At 42.6% G+C, this 20,628-nt stretch overlaps 1 protein-coding gene across 1 annotated transcript; it reads right to left on the minus strand.

Moving 5' to 3' along the window:
- Positions 1-1,784: 1,784 nt before the first annotated feature.
- On the minus strand, positions 1,785-17,480 carry wnt7ba (wingless-type MMTV integration site family, member 7Ba). Its single transcript, XM_029742637.1, has 4 exons — positions 17,286-17,480; positions 15,507-15,733; positions 8,321-8,592; positions 1,785-2,414 (listed from the first exon to the last, which is right to left on the minus strand). Exons 1-4 carry the CDS (start codon positions 17,366-17,368, stop codon positions 1,935-1,937), a joined length of 1,062 nt encoding a protein of 353 aa, XP_029598497.1. The 5' UTR covers positions 17,369-17,480; the 3' UTR covers positions 1,785-1,934.
- Positions 17,481-20,628: the final 3,148 nt, after the last annotated feature.

The raw sequence follows: 20,628 nt of genomic DNA on the forward strand, positions 1-20,628 counted from the left end.
GTGGAATTCTGTTTTCTGAAAAGTTTTACAATCCCTCACAAAGAAGGGCACCTATTAGTAGATGGGTAAAAAAAAATTAAAAAGCAGACATTGAATATCCCTTTGAGCATGGTGAAGTTATTAATTACACTTTGGATGATGTATCAATACACCCAGTAACTACAAAGATACAGGCGTCATTTTTAACTCCGTTCCCGGAGAGGAAGGAACCCGCTCTGGGATTTCACCATGATGCCAATGGTGACTTTAAAACAGTTACAGAGTTTAATGGCTGTGATAGAACACTGAGGATGGATCAACAACATTGTAGTTACTCCACAATACTAACCTAATTGACAGAGGGAAAAGAAAGAAGCCTGTACTGTACAGAATACAAATATTCCAAAACATGCATCCTGTTTGCAACGAGGCACTAAAGTGATACTGCTCAAAATGTGGCAAAGCAATTCACTTTATGTCCTGAATACAAAGTGTTATGTTCAGGGAAAATCCAATACAACACATTACGAGTACCACTCCATATTTTCAAGCATAGTGGTGTATGCATCATATGTGTATGCTTGTAATCGTTAAGGACTGGGGAGTTTTTCAGGATAAAAATAAATGGAATGGAGCTAAGCACAGGCAAAATCCTAGAGGAAAACATGGTTCAGTCTGTTTTCCACCAGACAATGGGAGATTAATTCACCTTTCAACATTTACATTTACATCTTATCCAGAGCAACTTACATTTTCATCAAATGTTTTGTTGTTGTTGACAATAACCTAAAACACATGGCCAAATCTATACTGGAATTGCTTACCAGGAAGACAGTGAATGAGTTGCCGAGTTACAGTTTTGACTTATATCTGCTTGAAAATCTATGGCAAGACCTGAAAATGGTTGTCTAGCAATGATCAGCAACCAATTTGACAGAGCTATAAGAATTTTGAATAAAATTATTGACAAATGTTGCACAATCCAAGTGTGGAAAGCTCTTAGAGACTTACCCAGAAAGAGATATAATCGCTGCCAAAGGTGATTCTAACATGTATTGACTCAGAGGGTTGAATACTTATTTAATCAAGATGTATTCGTGTTTTATTTTTCATGAGTTTTCTACAAATGTTAGAATTTTTCTTCCACTTTGACATTATAGAGTATTTTGTGTATATCGTTGACAGGAAATTACAAATCCATTTTAATACCACTTTGTAACACTACACAAAAAAATCAAGGGGTGTGAATGGTTTCTGACGGCATTGTAATTACAGTGTGACTGGATAGTCAAGGTACACCACCATTTCAACGTCAGTCTATTGAAACCACGCTCCTTTCTCTCTCCATCCATCTCGCATCGCAGTCAAAAGGCACTTTGCTGATGTACCGTTTCCAGTTTGAGGTTGTAATTATGTCAGTTAATCCGGGGTTTTTTCTTCCCTGTTTCAGATGTCGAGATTATTTTGCTTTTTTGAGCAGTGTTACTGAGGAGGTGAAAACTGCACTTGATAAAGTTTGGGTCCACAATGTTTCCAATAACAGATTTGCTTGGTTGGAGACAGAAAAATGAACAACCACAATCCTTGCACTTCATCAATATCCTGTAACACATAGTATATCTGCATCACAGTTTTCCAGTCAGCACATAAGAAGAACATTATTTGCCTACTTCTCAAAGTATTTTCTCTGTCATTTTAGTACATTTAATCTTTTCTTTGTTCTTTAAAATCAAATAGGACGTCCAATGTGCAAAATGAAGCCGTGAAGAATCGAACAATTTTCCAAGTCCACTCTGTAGAGTCCCTCCTGAAGTCTTTCCCCACTAAGTCCACGTCCTAGTATCCTTTTTTCCTTCCTTGTATCCTCTCTCGTGGCCTTGCCTTGTCCCTTTTCCCAGCTCCGTCCTTCATCCCTCCGTCCCCCTCCTCCATCCATCTGGCCGTCCATCCATCCTTTATTTGCAGGTGAACACCTCAGACTTCTCACTACATGTGTTACACTTCACAAAACAGCACCACTGGAACTTGCAGTTGCACTGCCACACGCGGGTATACTGGTGGGTGTTGTGGCCTCTACCACAACACATCAGATTGCAGCCGTCAGTATGGGGTGACGTGTGGTTACACAGCCTCCCCCGCGTCCCTGTGCTCCCTGTCGCCGTGTCCTCCTCGCAGTAGTTAGGAGACCTCTCCAGGTAGACCAGATCTGTGTCCGTGGGTTTCTGGTAGCCCCGCGCCTCCTTCAGCCGAAGGAAGGAGGGTTGGCGGAGACGGGAGGCCCGGACCGGTTCGACTTGGACCGCCTCGCTGTAGCGCTCTTTCAGGATGTAGCCAATCTCCCGGAACTTGGGTAAGGTGATCCAGCAGGTCTTGGTGGTGCAGGAGCCCGACACGCCGTGACACTTACACTCCAACTTCATACGCTCCTCCAGGATCTGAGGGAGAGGAGAGAAGAGGGTTGGATACAAGGTTTGGAAAAGGTTGACATGACCCGAGGGTTAGATACATGCTTTGAGTAAGAGTTGGCAAATCCCAAATGTTGAATAGTTGTGTGTAGGTAGCTTAAAGTATTTGAGAGTAATGTCATTGATCCATCCTGATCTCACGAGCTTACATTCTGTTTCTCTACACAAATTAGGTGATAATGTGAAGTGAAACAAACTGAGACCAGCGGTGAGGATGGTGGATCAGGCTAGTTAGACACATGCTGCCATTGTCATTGAGTTCGGAAGCACACTCTTAAGAGTTACATCTTCACTACTTAATTCACAGTGATGTGAATTGGAGATTTGTATGAAAGAGTTTAGGCCAGCCCACATATCCACAAATTGTATATTCCATTCATTCAACAGTTCTACAATACATTATGTCTATTAACTAAGGGCATCCCCTGCAATATAGCCTAAAGTCCATATGGACTACATATTTCAAATCCCCCAACTGGACAGTGATGCCAGCTATATGTAATAAAAATAAAGGGAAAATAACTTATGGTTCAAGCCTCTACTCTCTTACTAACTTTACCTTCCTAAGGACCACAATGGACAGAATAAACGACCAGAACTCTCATGTAACCAGAACCTGTATAACGTTGTACTGAGGTTTCATGTGCGATTTAAGTTTTGATGTCTTGCGGATATATTTAGCGGACACATTTGACAGATGACAGTTTATCATTTAGGTTTGAGTTATATAAACTCAGCAAAAAAAGAAACCTTTTTCCCTTTTTCAGGACACTGTCTTTCAAAGATAATTCGTAAAAATCCAAATAACTTCACAGATCTTCATTGTAAAGGGTTTAAACACTGTTTCCCATACTTGTTCAATGAACCATAAACAATTAATGAACATCCACCTGCGAAACGGTCGTTAAGACACTAAATGCTTACAGACGGTAGGCAATTAGGGTCACAGTTATGAAAACTTAGGACACTAAAGAGGCCTTTCTACTGACTCTGAAAAACACCAAAAGAAAGATGCCCAGGGTCCCTGCTCATCTGCGTGAACGTGCCTTAGACATGGAGGCATGAGGACTGCAGATGTGGCCAGATGTGGCCTAAGACAGCGCTACAGGGAGGCAGGATGGACAGCTGATCGTCCTCGCAGTGGCAGACCATGTGTAACAACACCTGCACAGGATCGGTACATCCGAACATCACACCTGTGGGACAGGTACAGGATGGCAACAACAACTGCCCGAGTTACACCAGGAACGCACAATCCCTCCATCAGTGCTCCGACTAACCACAATAGGCTGAGAGAGGCTGGACTTAGGGCTTGTAGGCCTGTTGTAAGGCAGGTCCTCACCAGACATCACCGGCAACAACGTCGTCAATGGGCACAAACCCACCGTCTCTGGACCAGACCGGACTGGCAAAAAGTGCTCTTCACTGATGAGTCGTGGTTTTGTCTCACCAGGGGTGATGGTCGGATTTGCGTTTATTGTTGAAGGAATGAGCGTTACACCGAGGCCTGTACTCTGGAGCGGGATCGATTTGGAGGTGGAGTGTCTGTCGTGGTCTGGGGCGGTGTGTCACTGCATCTGAGTGAGCTTGTTGTCATTGCAGGCAATCTCAACGCTGTGCGTTACAGGGAAGACATCCTCCTCCATCATGTGGTACCCTTCCTGCAGGCTCATCCTGACATGACCCTCCAGCATGACAATGCCACCAGCCATACTGCTCGTTCTGTGCGTGATTTCCTGCAAGACAGGAATGTCAGTGTTCTGCCATGGCCAGCGAAGAGCCCAGATCTCAATCCCATTGAGCACGTCTGGGACCTGTTGGATCGGAGGGTGAGGGCTAGGGCCATTCCCCCCAGGAATGTCCGGGAACTTGCAGGTGCCTTGGTGGAAGAGTGGGGTATCATCTCACAGAAAGAACTGGCAAATATGGTGCAGTCCATGAGGAGGAGATGCACTACAGTACTTAATGCAGCTGGTGGCCACACCAGATACTGACTGTTACTTTTGATTTTGACCCCCCTTTGTTCAGGGACACATTATTCCATTTCTGTTAGTCACATGTCTGTGGAACTTGTTCAGTTTATGTCTCAGTTGTTGAATCTTGTTATGTTCATACAAATATTTACATTTACAAATATTTATGTTAAGTTTGCTGAAAATAAACGCAGTTGACAGTTTTTTATACATTTTTGATTAAAAAAAAATTCACCTTTATTTAACCAGGTAAGCTAGTTGAGAACAAGTTCTCATTTACAACTGCGACCTGGCCAAGATAAAGCAAAGCAGTGCGACACAAACAACAACACAGAGTTACACATGGAATAAACAAGCGTACAGTCAATAACACAATAGAAAAAAAAGAAAGTCTATATGCAGTGTGTGCAAATGGCATGAGGAGGTAAGGCAATAAATAGACCATAGAGGCGAAGTAATTACAATTTAGCAAATTAACACTGGAGTGATAGATGAGCAGATGGTGATGTGCAAGTAGAAATACTGGTGTGCAAAAGAGCAGAAAACTAAATAAAAAAAATATGGGGATGAGGTAGGTACAGTGAGGGAAAAAAGTATTTGATCCACTCCTGATTTTGTACGTTTGCCCACTGACAAAGAAATGATCAGTCTAGAATTTTAATGGTAGGTTTATTTGAACAGTGAGAGACAGAATAACATAAAAAAATCCAGAAAAACACATGTCAAAAATGTTTTGGGTCATTGTCATGCTGGAATACCCATCCACGACCCATTTTCAATGCCCTGGCTGAGGGAAGGAGGTTCTCACCCAAGATTTGACGGTATATGGCCCCGTCCATCGCCCCTTTATGCGGTGAAGTTGTCCTGTCACCTTAGCAGAATAACACCCCCAAAGCATAATGTTTCCACCTCCATGTTTGACGGTGGGGATGGTGTTCTTGGGGTCATAGGCAGCATTCCTCCTCCTCCAAACACGGCGAGTTGAGTTGATGCCAAAGAGCTCCATTTTGGTCTCATCTTACCACAACACTTTCACCCAGTTGTCCTCTGAATCATTCAGATGTTCATTGGCAAACTTCAGACGGGCATGTATATGTGCTTTCTTGAGCAGGGGGACCTTGCGGGCGCTGCAGGATTTCAGTCCTTCACGGCGTAGTGTGTTACCAATTGTTTTGTTGGTGACTATGGTCCCAGCTGCCTTGACAAGATCCTCCTGTGTAGTTCTGGGCTGATTCCTCACCGTTCTCAGGATCATTGCAACTCCACGAGGTGAGATCTTGCATGGAGCCCCAGGCCGAGGGAGATTGACAGTTCTTTTGTGTTTCTTCCATTTGCGAATAATCGCACCAAGTGTTGTCACCTTCTCACCAAGCTGCTTGGTGATGGTCTTGTAGCCCATTCCAGCCTTGTGTAGGTCTACTATCTTGTCCCTGACATCCTTGGAGAGCTCTTTGGTCTGGGCCATGGTGGAGAGTTTGGAATCTGATTGATTGATTGCTTCTGTGGACAGGTGTCTTTTATACAGGTATCAAACTGAGATTAGGAGCACTCCCTTTAAGAGTGTGCTCCTAATCTCAGCTCGTTACCTGTATAAAAGACACCTGGGAGCCAGAAATCTTTCTGATTGAGAGGGGGTCAAATACTTATTTCCCTCATTAAAATGCAAATCAATTTATAACATTTTTGACATGCGTTTTTCTGGATTATTTTTTTGTTATTCTGTCTCTCACTGTTCAAATAAACCTACCATTAAAATTATAGACTGATCATTTTTTGTCAGTGGGCAAACGTACAAAATCAGCAGGGGATCAAATACTTTTTTCCCTCACTGTAGATTGGGTGGGCTATTCACAGATGGGCTGTGTACAGCTGCAACGATCAGTTAGCTGCTCAGCTGATGTTTAAAGTATGTGAGGGAAATATAAGTCTCCAGCTTCAGCGATTTTTGCAATTCGTTCCAGTCATTGGCAGCAGAGAACTGGAAGGAAAGGTGGCCAAAAGAGGTGTTGGCTTTGGGGATGACCAGTGAGATTTTCCTGCTGGAGCGCGTGCTATGGGTGGGTGTTGTTATCGTGACCAGTGAGCTGAGATAAGGCGGAGCTTTACCTAGCAAAGACTTATGGATGACCTGGAGCCAGTGGGTCTGGCGACGAATATGTAGTGAGGGCCAGAATATGTAGCGAGGGCCAGAAATGTGAGTTTAGTTGTGACCAAATCTGAAATGTTTATGTAGACTAATGTTCCCCCAAAAATAATAGAAAATTCTAACACAAAGCAATATCTATCAGTGTTGACATTAGATGCATTGTCAATAGGAATTAAAAACTTCTAACTGGGTGGCCAGTACTGTAGCCTACTAGCCTATCATGTACGAGTGTATCAGTGTATCAAGCCTGTTGCTCTTGATCTGCCCTGCTATCAAGTTAGGGGAATTGGCTCTTGATTAGGTTGGTTCAGTGTGTGCAGTGGTGCAGCAGCATGGTTTTGGGGGCTGCCACCGAGAGAGGAAGAGAGAGAGACTTTGCAATAATATCCTGTATCCTGACTTAATGCTCTGTATTTCAATGAATAGGACTGCAGGGTTATGGCAGGACTCCATTTGGCAACCGGTTTGCCCGGCCTTGCGTTCCCTCCGCTCACACACACACATACACACAGGGGCGAGTTCACACACACACCCACACATGGGCAGGCACACAATCATGTGCTCTCTCACACACACACATTCTGAAACCCTTTGTTTTTAAACTAGTATGCAGTCTCCTCTGAACTTATATTTACACTGAAAAAATATATAAATGCAACAATTTCAAAGATTTTACTGCGTTACAGTTCATATAAGGAAATCAGTCAATTGAAATAAATTCCTTAGGCCCTAATCTATAGATTTTACATGACTGGGAATACAGATATGCATCTGTTGGTCATAGATACCTTTAAAAAAAGGTAGGGGCGTGGATCAGAAAACCATCTCCTTCGCATAGAGTTGATCAGGCTGTTGATTGTGTCGTGTGGAATGTTGTCCCACACTTCAATGGCTGTGCGAAGTTGCTGGATATTGCTGGGAACTGGAACACGCTGTCATACACATCAATCCAGAGAAAACAAACGGGATTCATCAGTGAAGAGCACACTTCTCTAGCGTGCCTGTGGCCATCGAAGGTGAGCATTTGCCCACTTGGTTATGACGCCGAACTGCAGTCAGGTCATGACCCTGGTGAGGAAGACGAGCACACAGATGAATTTCCCTGAGGCAGTTTCTGACAATTTGTGCAGAAATTCTCTGGTTGTGCAAACCCACAGTTTCATCAGCTGTCCGGTTGGCTGGTCTCATACGATCCCGCAGGTAAAGAAGCCGGATGTAGAGGTCGGTTGTGAGGCTGGTTGGACATACTATACTATATATAGGGCAACAGCTCTGGTGGATATTACTGCAGTCAGCATGCGAATTGCACCCTCCTCCAAAACTTGAGACATCCGTGTTGTCTGACAAAACTGCACATTTTAGAGTGGCCTTTTCTTGTCCCCAGCACAAGGTGCACCTGTGTAATGATCATGCTGTTTAATCAGCTTCTTGATATGCCACACCTATCAGGTGGATGGATTATCTTGACAAATGACAAATGCTCACTAACATGGATGTGAACAAATCTCTGCACAAAATTTGAGAGAAATACACTTTTTGTGCATATGGAACATTTCCGGGATCTTTTTATTTCACTTCATGAAACAAAGGGACCAACACTTTGCATGTTGCATTTATATTTTTGTTCAGTATACTTTCCTGATTGAGTTGTATTATATTCTATTGTCTGATATTCTAGATCACTACAGAAACAACTACATGTTTGTTAGGTGTCTTAAAACCCCAGACAACAAGACAAGCAGTGTCAGTCACTTTACCTTTCGTCCTGCCTCATTATTATGCAGGTTCATCAGACGTCGGGCGTTCTTCTTGATCTCTCGGGCATCCACGAAGCGTCTGGAGAACTCCACGCCGTACTTGATGTTGGCTGAGCAGCCTCCCCACTTCCAGCCCTCCTCCTGGTCATGGTAGCCCTGCTTCTCCCTGTCGCAGCCACACTGGCTCAGGTTGCCCTGACTACACGCCGCTGTCACCGAATGTGCCACGCCAGCCGCCGTGATGGAATAGGTGAACGCCGCCTCTCGGCTACCTGGGGAGGAGAGAGAGGGAGAGAGCGGCAAAGAGTTATCTTGCACTAGTCCTAGGTGAGTTGTAGTGCATAGTATGAGTATGAGTTTATGTTACAATACAGTATAGTATTTTATGTTGTGGCCTAATGAAAGGCTTGTGGCCCACTACAACAAAATTCATCCACACTTTACATTACTAGGTGACTTGACTGCAGTTCGGCCTTATACTAGTCTAATGTAATTAACCTGTAACAGGCTAATAAATACCTACCATTCCTTATTTGATAGTCTCTGTCTAATTGACTCTCATCAGAGCCCTAATTTTTAACAGGTGGGCTGGGTAAGACTCCACTGATAAAACCCAAGTGACATCTGCTGGTTGACCAGAGGAGCCTTACTGTATCTGTGTCTGTACAGCAGATACAGAACAAACTACTGTATGTACTATAGTATTACTATAGTAGTATATGTACTATAGTATTATAGAGTGTATATATACTGAACAAAAATATAAATGCAACAATTAGAGTTACAGTTCATAAAAGGAAATAGGGGGACATGTCTGGTTAGTATGCAGGCCATTGAAGAACTGGGCGGCGGATGAATGGCACAATAATGGGCCTCAGGATCTTGTCACCGTATCTCTATGCATTGAAATTGCTGTCAGTAAAATACAATTGTGTTTGTTGTCCGTAGCTTATGCCTGCCCATACCGTAACCCCACAGCCACCATGGGGCACTCTGTTCACAACGTTGACCCAACATTGACCCAACAGGTCCACAGACGATGCAATCGCCATCACACTGCACACTGCCCTATCCCATCTGGACAAGAGGAATACCTATATAAGAATGCTATTCATTGACTACTGCTCAGCATTCAACACCATAGTACCCTCTAAGCTCATCATCAAGCTGGAGGCCCTGGGTCTCAACCCCTCCCTGTACAGTTGGGTCCTGGACTTTCTGACGGGCCACCCCCTTCGCTGACTCTCAACACTGGGGCCCCACAAGGGTGCGTGCTCAGCCCCCTCCTGTACTTTCTGTTCACCCACGACTGCGTGGCCATGCACGCCTCCAACTCAAATCATTAAGTTTGCAGACGACACAACAGTAGTGAGCTTGATTACCAACAATGACGAGACAGGGAGGAGGTGAGGACACTCGGAATGTGGTGTCAGGAAAACAACCTCTCACTCAAAATCAACAAAACAAAGGAGATTATCGTGGATTTCAGGAAACAGCAGAGGGAGGATCCCCCTATCCACATCGAAGGGACAGCAGTGGAGAAGGTGGAAAGTTTTCTGTACAGCACTTTGTGACATCAGCTGATGTAAGAAGGGCTTTATAAATCAATTTGATTGATTAAGTTCCTCTGCGTACACATCACAGACTAACTGAAATGGTCCACCCACACAGACAGTGTGGTGAAGAAGGCGCAACAGCGCCTCTTCAACCTCAGGAGGCTGAAGAAATTTGGCTTGTCACCCAAAACCCTAACAAACTGGTACGGCAACTGCACCGCCCTCAACCGCAAGGCTCTCCAGAGGGTAGTGAGGTCTGCACAACGCATCACCGGGGGTAAACTACCTGCCCTCCATGACACCTACAGCACCCGATGTCGCATAAAGGACAAAAAGATCATCAAGGACAAAAAGATCATCAAGGACAACAACCACCCGAGCCACTGCCCTTTCACACCGCTACCATTCAGAAGGCGAGGTCAGTACAGATGCATCAAAGCTGGGACCAAGAGACGGAAAAACAGCTTCTATCTCAAGGCCATCAGACTGTTAAACAGCAATCACTAACTCAGAGAGGCTGCTGCCTGCATTGAGACCCAATCACTGGCCACTTTAATAAATGGATCACTAGTCACTTTAAACAATGCCACTTTAAATAATTCCACTTTAATAATGTTTACATATCTTACATGACTCATATCATATGTATATAGTGTATTTTATACCATCTATTGCACCTTGCCTATGCCGCTCGGCCATCACTCATCCATATATTTATATGTACATATTCTCATTCATCGCTTTAGATTTGTGTGTATTAGGTAGTTGTTGGAAAATTGTTAGATTATATATTACTGCACTGTCGGAACTAGAAGCACAAGCATTTCGCTACACTCGCATTAACATCCGCTCACCATGTGTATGTGACCAATAAAATTTGATTTGATTTTGATTTGACATCAGCAAACCGCTCGCCAACACTACGCCATACACGTGGTTTGCGGTTGTGAGGCCAGTTGGACGTACTGCCAATTTCTCTAAAATGGCATTGGCCTCCAATGAGGCCCTGAGTCTTTAATGTTAATTTCTCTAGCATAAGCCGCCTTGGCTTATGGTAGAAAAATTAACATTAAATTATCTGGCAACAGCTCTGGTGGACATTCCTGTAGTCAGCATGCCAATTGCATGCTCATCTGTGGCATTGTGTTGTGTGACAAAACTGCACATTTTAGAGTGGCCTTTTATTGTCCCCAGCACAAGGTGCACCTATGTAATGATCATGTTGTTTAATCAGCTTCTTGATATGCCACACCTGTCAGGTGGATGGATTATCTTGGCAAAAGAGAAATGCTCACTAACAGGGATGTAAACAAATTTGTGCACAAAATTTGAGAGAAATAATCTTTTTAGCATTTGGAAAATATCTGGGATCTTTTATTTCAGCTCATGAAACATGGGACCAACACTTTAAATGTTATGTTTATAGTTTTGTTCAGTGTAGATTATCCTATCTATAAGTGCACTTAATGTGTGCCAGTTGGTTTCTGCTTCAGCCAACACATTTGTCATTCTATAGCTTACAATGTAGCGTTATTGAACTCACTACCTTCACTCTAAGTTGTTTATGAATGTAATGTAACGTCTTGTAAATTATTTATAAGAAGTTAATAAACACACAAATCCGCTTAAAGATGCTAGATAAATGTTAAGTGAACATTACTATATTGTTTTTGTAGCTGGTGGTGGTAACTTATCATGGGTTATAGACCCACAACCACATGATACATTCTCACATCTGCTATACCATTGATCATTCTGTCAAACTACACTGTCAAAGCAACGATAAATACCCGTAAGAGACTTTCAAATGGCCCGCTTTCCATTTCAGAACAAACACATTAACATTTACAGCATGGAAAGGAAATGAATTACTGTACAGTTGAAGTCAGAAGTTTACATACACCTCAGCCAAATACATTTAAACTCAGTTTTTCACAATTCCTGACATTTAATCCAAGTAAGAATTCACTGTTTTAGGTCAGTTAGGATCACCACTTTATTTTAAGAATGTGAAACGTCAGAATAATAGTAGAGAGAATGATTTATTTCAGCTTTTATTTATTTCATCACATTCCCAGTGGGTCAGAAGTTTCCATACACTCAATTAGTATTTGGTAGCATTGCCTTTAAATTGTTTAACTTGGGTCAAACGTTCCGGATAGCCTTCCACAAGCTTCCCACAATAAGTTGGGTGAATTTTGGCCCATTCCTCCTGACAGAGATGGTGTAACTGAGTCAGGTTTTTAGGCCTCCTTTTTTTTCAATTCTGCCCACAAATATTTTATAGGATTGAAGTCAGGGCTTTGTGATGGTCACTCCAATACCTTGAATTTGTTGTCCTTAAGCCATTTTGCCACAACTTTGGAAGAATGCTTGGGGTCATTGTCCATTTGGAAGACCCATTTGCGACCAAGCTTTAACTTCCTGACTGATGTCTTGAGATGTTGCTTCAATATAGCCACATAATTTTCATACTTCATGATGCCATCTATTTTGTGAAGTGCACCAGTCCCTCCTGCAGCAAAGCAGCCCCACAACATGATGCTGCCACCCCCGTGCTTCACGGTTGGGATGGTGTTCTTTGGCTTGCAAGCCTCCCCCTTTTTCCTCCTAACATAACAATGGGCATTATGGCCAAACAGTTCTATTTTTGTTTCATCAGACCAGAGGACATTTCTCCAAAAAGTACAATCTTTGTCCCCATGTGTAGTCTGGCTTTTTTATGGTGGTTTTGGAACAGTGGCTTCTTTCTTGCTGAACGGCCTTTCAGGTTATGTCGATATAGGACTTGTTTTACTGTGGATGTAGATACTTTTGTACCTGTTTCCTCCAGCATCTTCACAAGATCCTTTGCTGTTGTTCTGGGATTGATTTGCATGCGTCTCCTTCCTGAGCGGTATGATGGCTGCGTGGTCCCATGGTGTTTATACTTGCGTGCTATTGTTTGTACAGATGAATGTGGTACCTTGAGGCGTTTGGAAATCGCTCTCAAGGATGAACCAGACTTGGGGAGGTCCACATTTTTTTTCTGAGGTCTTGGCTGATTTCTTTTGATTTTCCCATGATGTCAAGCAAAGAGACACTGAGTTTGAAGGTAGGCCTTGAAATACATCCACAGGTACACCTCCAATTCACTCAAATTATGTCAATTAGCAGCCTATCAGAAGCTTCTAAAACCATTTTCTGGAATTTTCCAAACTGTTTAAAGGCGCAGTCAACTTAGTGTATGTAAACTTCTGACCCAATGGAATTGAATTATAAGTGAAATAATCTGTCTGTAAACAATTGTTGGAAAAATTACTTGTGTCATGCACAAAGTAGATGTCCTAACCAACTTGTAAAAACTATAGTTTGTTAACAAGAAATTTGTGGAGTGGTTGAAAAATGAGTTTTAATGACTCCAACCTAAGTGTATGTAAACTTCCGACTTCAACTGTATATAACATTACAATTGCGTTGTCCTTGTAATAGGATATTTCCCGCCTCAATCAAGATACTATGTTGGGTTCCATTCTCCTCAACAACCTGAGTATTAATGCATGCTGTCTAGTGGAAGGCAATGGGGTGGCTTCTCTCCAACCTGACAAACTCACTCGTAGATCCCATTAGCTCTGTGGCTCACTGATCCATAACTTTAACTCTGAAGTCTTCTCTCATCAGTCTGAACCAGGGAAACTGACCTTTCAGTAAATGTAGAATAGTGAAGGTTTTCCTCGAGCTGCCAAATGTTGTCCCCAGCATATAAAATGTGTTTTGATTGTAGAGTAATGCATGCTTGGTTCCATTGTTGTGGGTATTCTAACTGCTGTAGCTGACCTGGATTTGTGGTCAAGACAGAAACTCCGGTCTCACTCAATAGTTATGGTGTATGTTCCCTGTCCTTGCAGGTCAATCAGATTAAGTGTTTGAAGAGGAACTTCTTGACACCCGTGATGCCTTTATACATGCATGAACTCGAATGGATCAATTGACCATAGGATGAGCCTGTCCAGGCCCTGTGAATGACACATCTAACATTTCATCACTACCAACAACAACCCAAGAGGTGAGTCCTACCATAACTTCCCAGTAGATCGACAGAGTTCTTGCCATATCAATCTCTCCCAACATATACAGTCAGTAGAGGGACAAGCTGAGTGTCCCTATTAGCCACCTAGCACACCATAACCCTAATACACCACGGTGAACAGAGGAATAGATAAATTTCCTTTCCTCTAATAAAACAACTAAATGAATCCTGGATCCAGCAGTCCGCCTGTCTGTGAGAGAAGTGATTGTTTCCAGAGCTGTTGGATTAAACACAGTTCCCAAACCACAGTGAGACCGCAACAAAACATTTCTGAGTGATAGACAACTTATATAAGAGTATTAAGACCAATACCACTGGTGTGCTGTGGGAAATAAAAAAATAGGGGAATGCTGACTAAAACCAAATCAGAGCGATGTTTAGAGATTATGAGTATAGATAGTTAGGAGAGGTTGCACTTCTAAGGACATTCTGGTTAATTTTCACACAATAATTAATATAGATCTACTGTATTTAGGACAGTCAGTGTTGTAAGAATGAATGCCAAAAACCAAACTCAAGCCCAGAAGCAGGACAAACTTCTACACAATGAGGTCACATGTAGGACTGACTGTTGTATGATTGAAACCCCTTCAGGACACTAGCAACACGGCTTCAAGTTTCAATTGTTCCCGTATGCCTAATATTATGGAGTAAAAGTACGGTATTCACTGTGGTTATTGAAGGAGGATGATGGTGAAAGAACAATATTCTCACTGGAAGATTTCACTGAAGTAGTTTCACTAACCATAGAGCTTCACTCTTCATTCTAATGAAGAGGAAGTCTAGTTTGTGAACCTCTCATCGTTGCTTCTATTGCAGGAGTAGCACCGCACACACTACAACAACCAAATTGGCCATGATGATAGCTGTCGCTCCCACCTTCACCAAATTGTATTGCCCTGAACTGACGACCATAACATCTCCTGTAACCAGTGCCCTGGCCTGAATATAGCCACTGGGAAGAAAAAGGAAGTTCAACAGAAACAACTTTAATTGAACTTTCATTTTCCTGTAAGAGTGGCTGATCAGATTTGTTTTAGATATCCAGCTTATGCTTTGTGTCATGCACCTTGGACTGCATTGGTTGGACTGTGAGTTAGGCACTAGTCACTGACAGTAGACCTATACGTTTTCATCGGGGCAAGGAAAAGCCAGTGACTTCTCATTCTGCCCAGTTGGCACAATCAGCTGCTCACCTCTCACCAATGCTTCATCTGGTGGGCATTCTGATGCAATCACTGCATCATCATCATAAACTATTATTATATCCTTCTCAGTGTGGAGCAGCCACACTGTAGAGAATGTACAGTAGAGATGAAGTACGACCCACAACATTGCGGGTCGTACTTCATCTATACAGGGTTATTTCTCGGACACAGATTAAGCCTAGTCCTGGACTAAAAATCAAGCTCAGTGGGCAATCTCCATCGAAAATTGTTTTTTTGTCCAGGAATAGGGTTAATCGGCTTCTGGGAAACTGTCCCTACAAGTTTTCTTCAGCCCAGCACCCCCTAACAAGTTATGTGCGTTTGACTAGACTAATTGCAGCAGGTAGACTGACCTACTCTCAGCTCTTGTCCAAAGACGGTCCTCTCGCCCAGGGCGGAGCAGTTCCAGCGGCCATAGCGAAACTGGTATTGGCATTCATTGATGCCCTGCTGGGCACCCTCGCCGATGACGATGATGGCATCCGGGCGGCTCTGGCAGAGTGCGCGCTGTCTCGGGGCCAGCCCAGGGATCTTGTTGCAGATGATGTTAGCGCCCAAAGCTACCACCGAGGACAGCGCCCTATGGGGGGGAGAGATGGGAGGGGAGAGAGAGGGAGATAGTTAATCATCAAGGCATAGAGTTGGCGGGGCAGAGTCGGCGTGGCACGGACTGTAGCTACAGATTCTACAGGTCCCCCCCATGGGCTATAGTGTTCCCTCACATCAGTCAGGTTTTGGTTTGGCTCGCAGGTAGTTTCGCTACCAATCTAGATAGAGCACTTAAGACACACAGCTGATTTAAGACACACAGCTGGTTCGAGACAAGCTCACAGGTCACTGAGATTGTTTATTGTGACCTTATAGATCTGAGTCAGTTAGGAACGACCCTGCTCCACCGCCCTCTTACAAAAAGAGAAAGGGATGGGGAGCGTGACTCGTGTGGCTTGCCGTAACCCTGAAAATGAGCCGAATCACAGTAATGGGCCAATTTCTCTTTTGTATTTGCCAATAACTTCTGGTTTACACTTGATTGATTATGTTTTGAGACTGACAAATAAACACGTTAAATACTAACTTCAGATAAACAAGCAAAACCTGCAACTTGACCCTCATAAATTTTAAAGGACCACTGTGTGTAAGATTTACTTCGGGTCACTGAATCAGGTTTTAAAATGCACAAAAGCAAGCAATGGTTAGCCGATGAAGAACAGACAACAAACCAACTCTGACTAATAGCTGTTTATTCCCACATTTTATCTAAAGCCATGAACCTCAACAAGGGCTGTTTTAGGTATTGGTCAGGTCTGTCTGTACAAGTATGAGACATATCTGTGCAGTAATCATTCGTTCTGTGAGGGCATGGGTCTTTTAATGTAATACGAAATAACCAGTTGTGCAGTCCTACTGTCTACAGAACACAGGATGTCATCCAGCGACATGTTGCTCTTTTCCATATGTTGCTTTAGAAATATAGCATGTCTGGAACATGGTCATGTTGCAATGCGTAAATCCTACTAGTCAGGTAATTTCATCAATTTAGTTATTGAACACTGTGAATATAACAAGTCATTTATAAATCCATCAAAATATTGACTTAATTTCATTTGTCAGTTTGGGAAGTTGGAGCAGCTCTCCATTGACTGTACAACTTTTAGGTTGTTGGAAAATACATTTTGTCAAATAATGTTTAAATTAAGCTATTCAACAGACATGTTAAATGTTCATTAAACGTTTTTATTCTTGTTAAGTGGTTTTCTTATAGGTTTTGTTATTAATATTTTCTTATGGGTTTTGTTATTAATATTCTATTTTCAGTCACAAAACCAAACAGATATTTGTTGTTTTGCACCAACAATTTAATGTAAAGGCCAATACCTTCCCAGTATTTTACAATAGGCTATTATATAAGTTCCAATAGCTTATTTGAGTTGATCATTTTATAGTGAAATTACATTATACACCTCACACTACACATACTTTTCACGTGCGTAAATGTCCTAATCAACAAATTAATGAAATTAGTGTATAATAGAGATTCAAAATGTAAAGAGAGCTTACAAATGCACACCATCACATGGCTCTCTCTACAAGCACCTATTGGAGAGAAGGGTAAAAAGCACGTGCCAACCTACAGGTAGCTACCGCTGGTGAGGATGAGGAAGATCTGGGGATAGTAGACGGACAGCAGCGCACTGCGGGACGAGACAATGAGCATGGTGTCATTGAACACAACTACCGCTGCTTGCTTTAGTGAGGGGGAAAAAGGAAATTAGCTAGATAATTCCTTTAGAAGATAAGTAGTCCTGGGTGTTCGTATCAAAAAAATCTCTGTTCCCTTCTTTGGGTTAGTCGCGTCTTGTTCTTGGGGTCAGTCGGCGGAGCGTTGGTGCTATGCAGGTCCAAACCCCCCGTAGCAGCGTTGGCTTCGGGAGCGGCGACTGGACGGGTCATCTCTTGGCGGCAGTGGTGTGAATGTGGTTGTCCTCCTGGACTGATGTGGTGGATTTTAGATTCCGGGACAACAGGGATGTGCTGCTTTCGCCTCCCAAGAGACACTGTTTTATCATTTGTAGAGGGAGACACAATGGAGGGAGTATGACAGTGCTAAACCGCCCACCCCCTGTTAAAACCAAACGGGACAACGGTAGAGAGACGAGACTTCAACTATTTAGCTCCCAAATATATTTTTTTCATTCAATCAATGAATCCATGTGACCAATACTGTCTTATTAAAAATCTGTGCTTTATGCATTTATATTGTTGGTATTATGGTGTTAGGTAGGATACAGATATTTCTGGACATTCTGTCTTCAACAGGTCTCATTGAGTAAAAACAATTGTAAAACCATCAATTGCTTGTGAAGGCATGCATGACAGGTCCTGTTCATTTCAATCGATCAAAGAGACACCATAACATTGGTTGTTGTGGAAACAGGTAGGACATACATGGGATGACACACAATACAACCACTCAATCCCTAAATAACAACCATAGAAATAATGTAGGATACATTCAGGATACAATGAATTATCTTGCTCTCTCAATGATCTTTAGATCTTGAAGATACCTTCATGTGGTTGAAAGGTAGAATGCATTGCCATCACTGTCAACTTCAAGGAGGTAAAATAGTTGTGATCTTGAACACATCACACTGCAGAAAGAAGCTATTTAATTATTTTTCTTAGTATTAATCTTGTCAGGAATCAGTTGCTAGTTCATGAAGACAAAACTGTATCTAAGCTCTGAGTGATTCTTCTCAAACAGGCCCATGTTTTAACCACATGTTTAAAACTTCCAAGACATGCAAATAAAACCACCAAAAGCACTCTAGAATATCAGATGGGAATGAGAAACAAAGAAAGACATATTTACAGTCTTCCCTTTAAAGATGTTCCATGCAAATAACAGCTTGTTTGCCTAGAAACTTAGTGTGAGTAAAAAATCTCAGTGTGTGGGGATGGTGCTGTTTAGTTTCAAACAACCTTCAAAGCATGGACAGTTTTACAAGGATACTTCTCTCATGGGATGATAACTGAGGGCAAAGTACGCCCATGTTGTCTCTTCTCTCTCCTTTTCGGAGATGTCTTGTCATGTTAGTGAAGTGTTGTGTTGAAGACATCCTCTGACTGTTGTGCTCTTCATCTTGGTCTGCTAGCACATATTGGACCAGCTGAGCACTGAGCAGTCATTCAAGTATGAAAGGCATGCTTTGTTTCAATCAATAAAAGAAAAAATGAAGAAAAATATCTCACATTCTTTATTCATATCAGATCAGAAAAGCCACACCAAGCTGAGACTACTATCTGTGTGAACGCAGACTCAGATTCGCCCTTTTTAAGAGCCAGGCAAGGCAAACCACAACCCCAGTGTTTCCCCACTCCTCCAGTACCCCAACAGCACACCTGATTCAACATGTCCACTTATCATCAAGCCCTCAATGAGTTGAATCAGGTGTTTTTGTCTGGCTACAACAAAAAGGTGTGCTGTTGGGGTACTCGAGGACCGGAGTTTGGAACCACTGCACTAAACCCTTCCTACTAAAACCTATTTGCCAACCTCTTGGTCACAGACTATCTGTGACCACAAAGACTCAGATTCACCCTGTCAACGAACCACCTTAGAGTTAGATAACATTCTCTATCTGATAACACCTCAATCCAGGCTTTCATATCTTTCATTTCAACAAAGCCCCTGTCAGTAAAACACAATTTGTGTCCTACTTCTGATTCCAGTGGACATCTCACAGATAACTTTGTTGGCTTTCTGATCAGGGCCCGCACAAAACACAGCAGACTAAGTGTGCATCTCAAATGGCACCCTATTGCCTATTTAGTGCACTACTTTTGACCATGTCCTTGTCGAAAGTAGTGCACTAAATAGGGTATAGGGTACCATTTGAGACATACACAGAGTATCTGGAACTTTCTCTCTGACAGTTTTGTATAATCCTCCAAAAGGCCTTGTCTGCGTCTCAAATTGCACCCTGTTCCCTATATAGTGCACTACTTTTGACCAGGACCCATATGGCTCTGGTAAAAAGTAGTGCACTATATAGGGAATAGGGTGCCATTTAGGATGTATCCCTTGTTAGTGTACCACTATGTCTAAAGCCAAGACAGCACTTAAGCAGTGCACTCACTGCTTCGACTGGTCTGGACAATGGTATCTGTTTCTTATCATATTTTTACATAGTAAGGGAGGGATGGGGAGAAATTGAAGGGATTCGAATCATTTTGGTTTCCAACCAGGTGGAAAACTTCACCGAATAATGTAAGTTGTCTTTAATATGTCAATCCATCCCCAGAGAGAAAGGATAGAGAACTTTTGTTTGGTGCAAGATGGACTCTGTCCTCTCTTAGAACTTGACCCAAGGGCAGGGATAGTGACACTTAGGTAGGATACCATGGGAGAATCTCAATTGCATACTCCTCATGTCCTCTCTCCTTGCCTCCTTCTCAAAACCCATTGCAGGAGAAGGTCAGAGGGGAGGGACCTCACCTCTGGCTTTTGTGAGGAGTGTGTAATTGAGATTGTCCCCATGTCCCTGTTTGCCATGTATATTAATCTATCTTTTTGGCATTTCACATGTGGAGTCCCCTGAAATTGAAATGGGGTCCCCTGAGAAAATCTGTAATTTTTCCAAACAAAATAATTACTTTTTTCTCTTCAAATGGGTATATAATACAACCTTTTGGTGTCAACTAAAGACCCCTTACACTATAAGCATGTGCTTTCATGTCATTATTATGTGTCTGGACAGCCGGCACAGCATTAACTAGGGGATATCATGTTGGGACCCCTGGATATTCCAGTGCCAATTTAAGGTGCAGTAAACATTTGGTAACCCCTGGACTAGGACTTCCTGCATGTGTAAAGTGGAAATCCACCCCGGTTTCATCAAATAACTTTGACACATTTGTTTCTGATACCCCCAGGTGCCCTAAAATAGAGACTCAAAAAGCTAGATGGTCATG

This window comes from Salmo trutta, chromosome 40, assembly GCF_901001165.1.
Source record: "Salmo trutta chromosome 40, fSalTru1.1, whole genome shotgun sequence".
NCBI lineage: Eukaryota > Metazoa > Chordata > Actinopteri > Salmoniformes > Salmonidae > Salmo > Salmo trutta.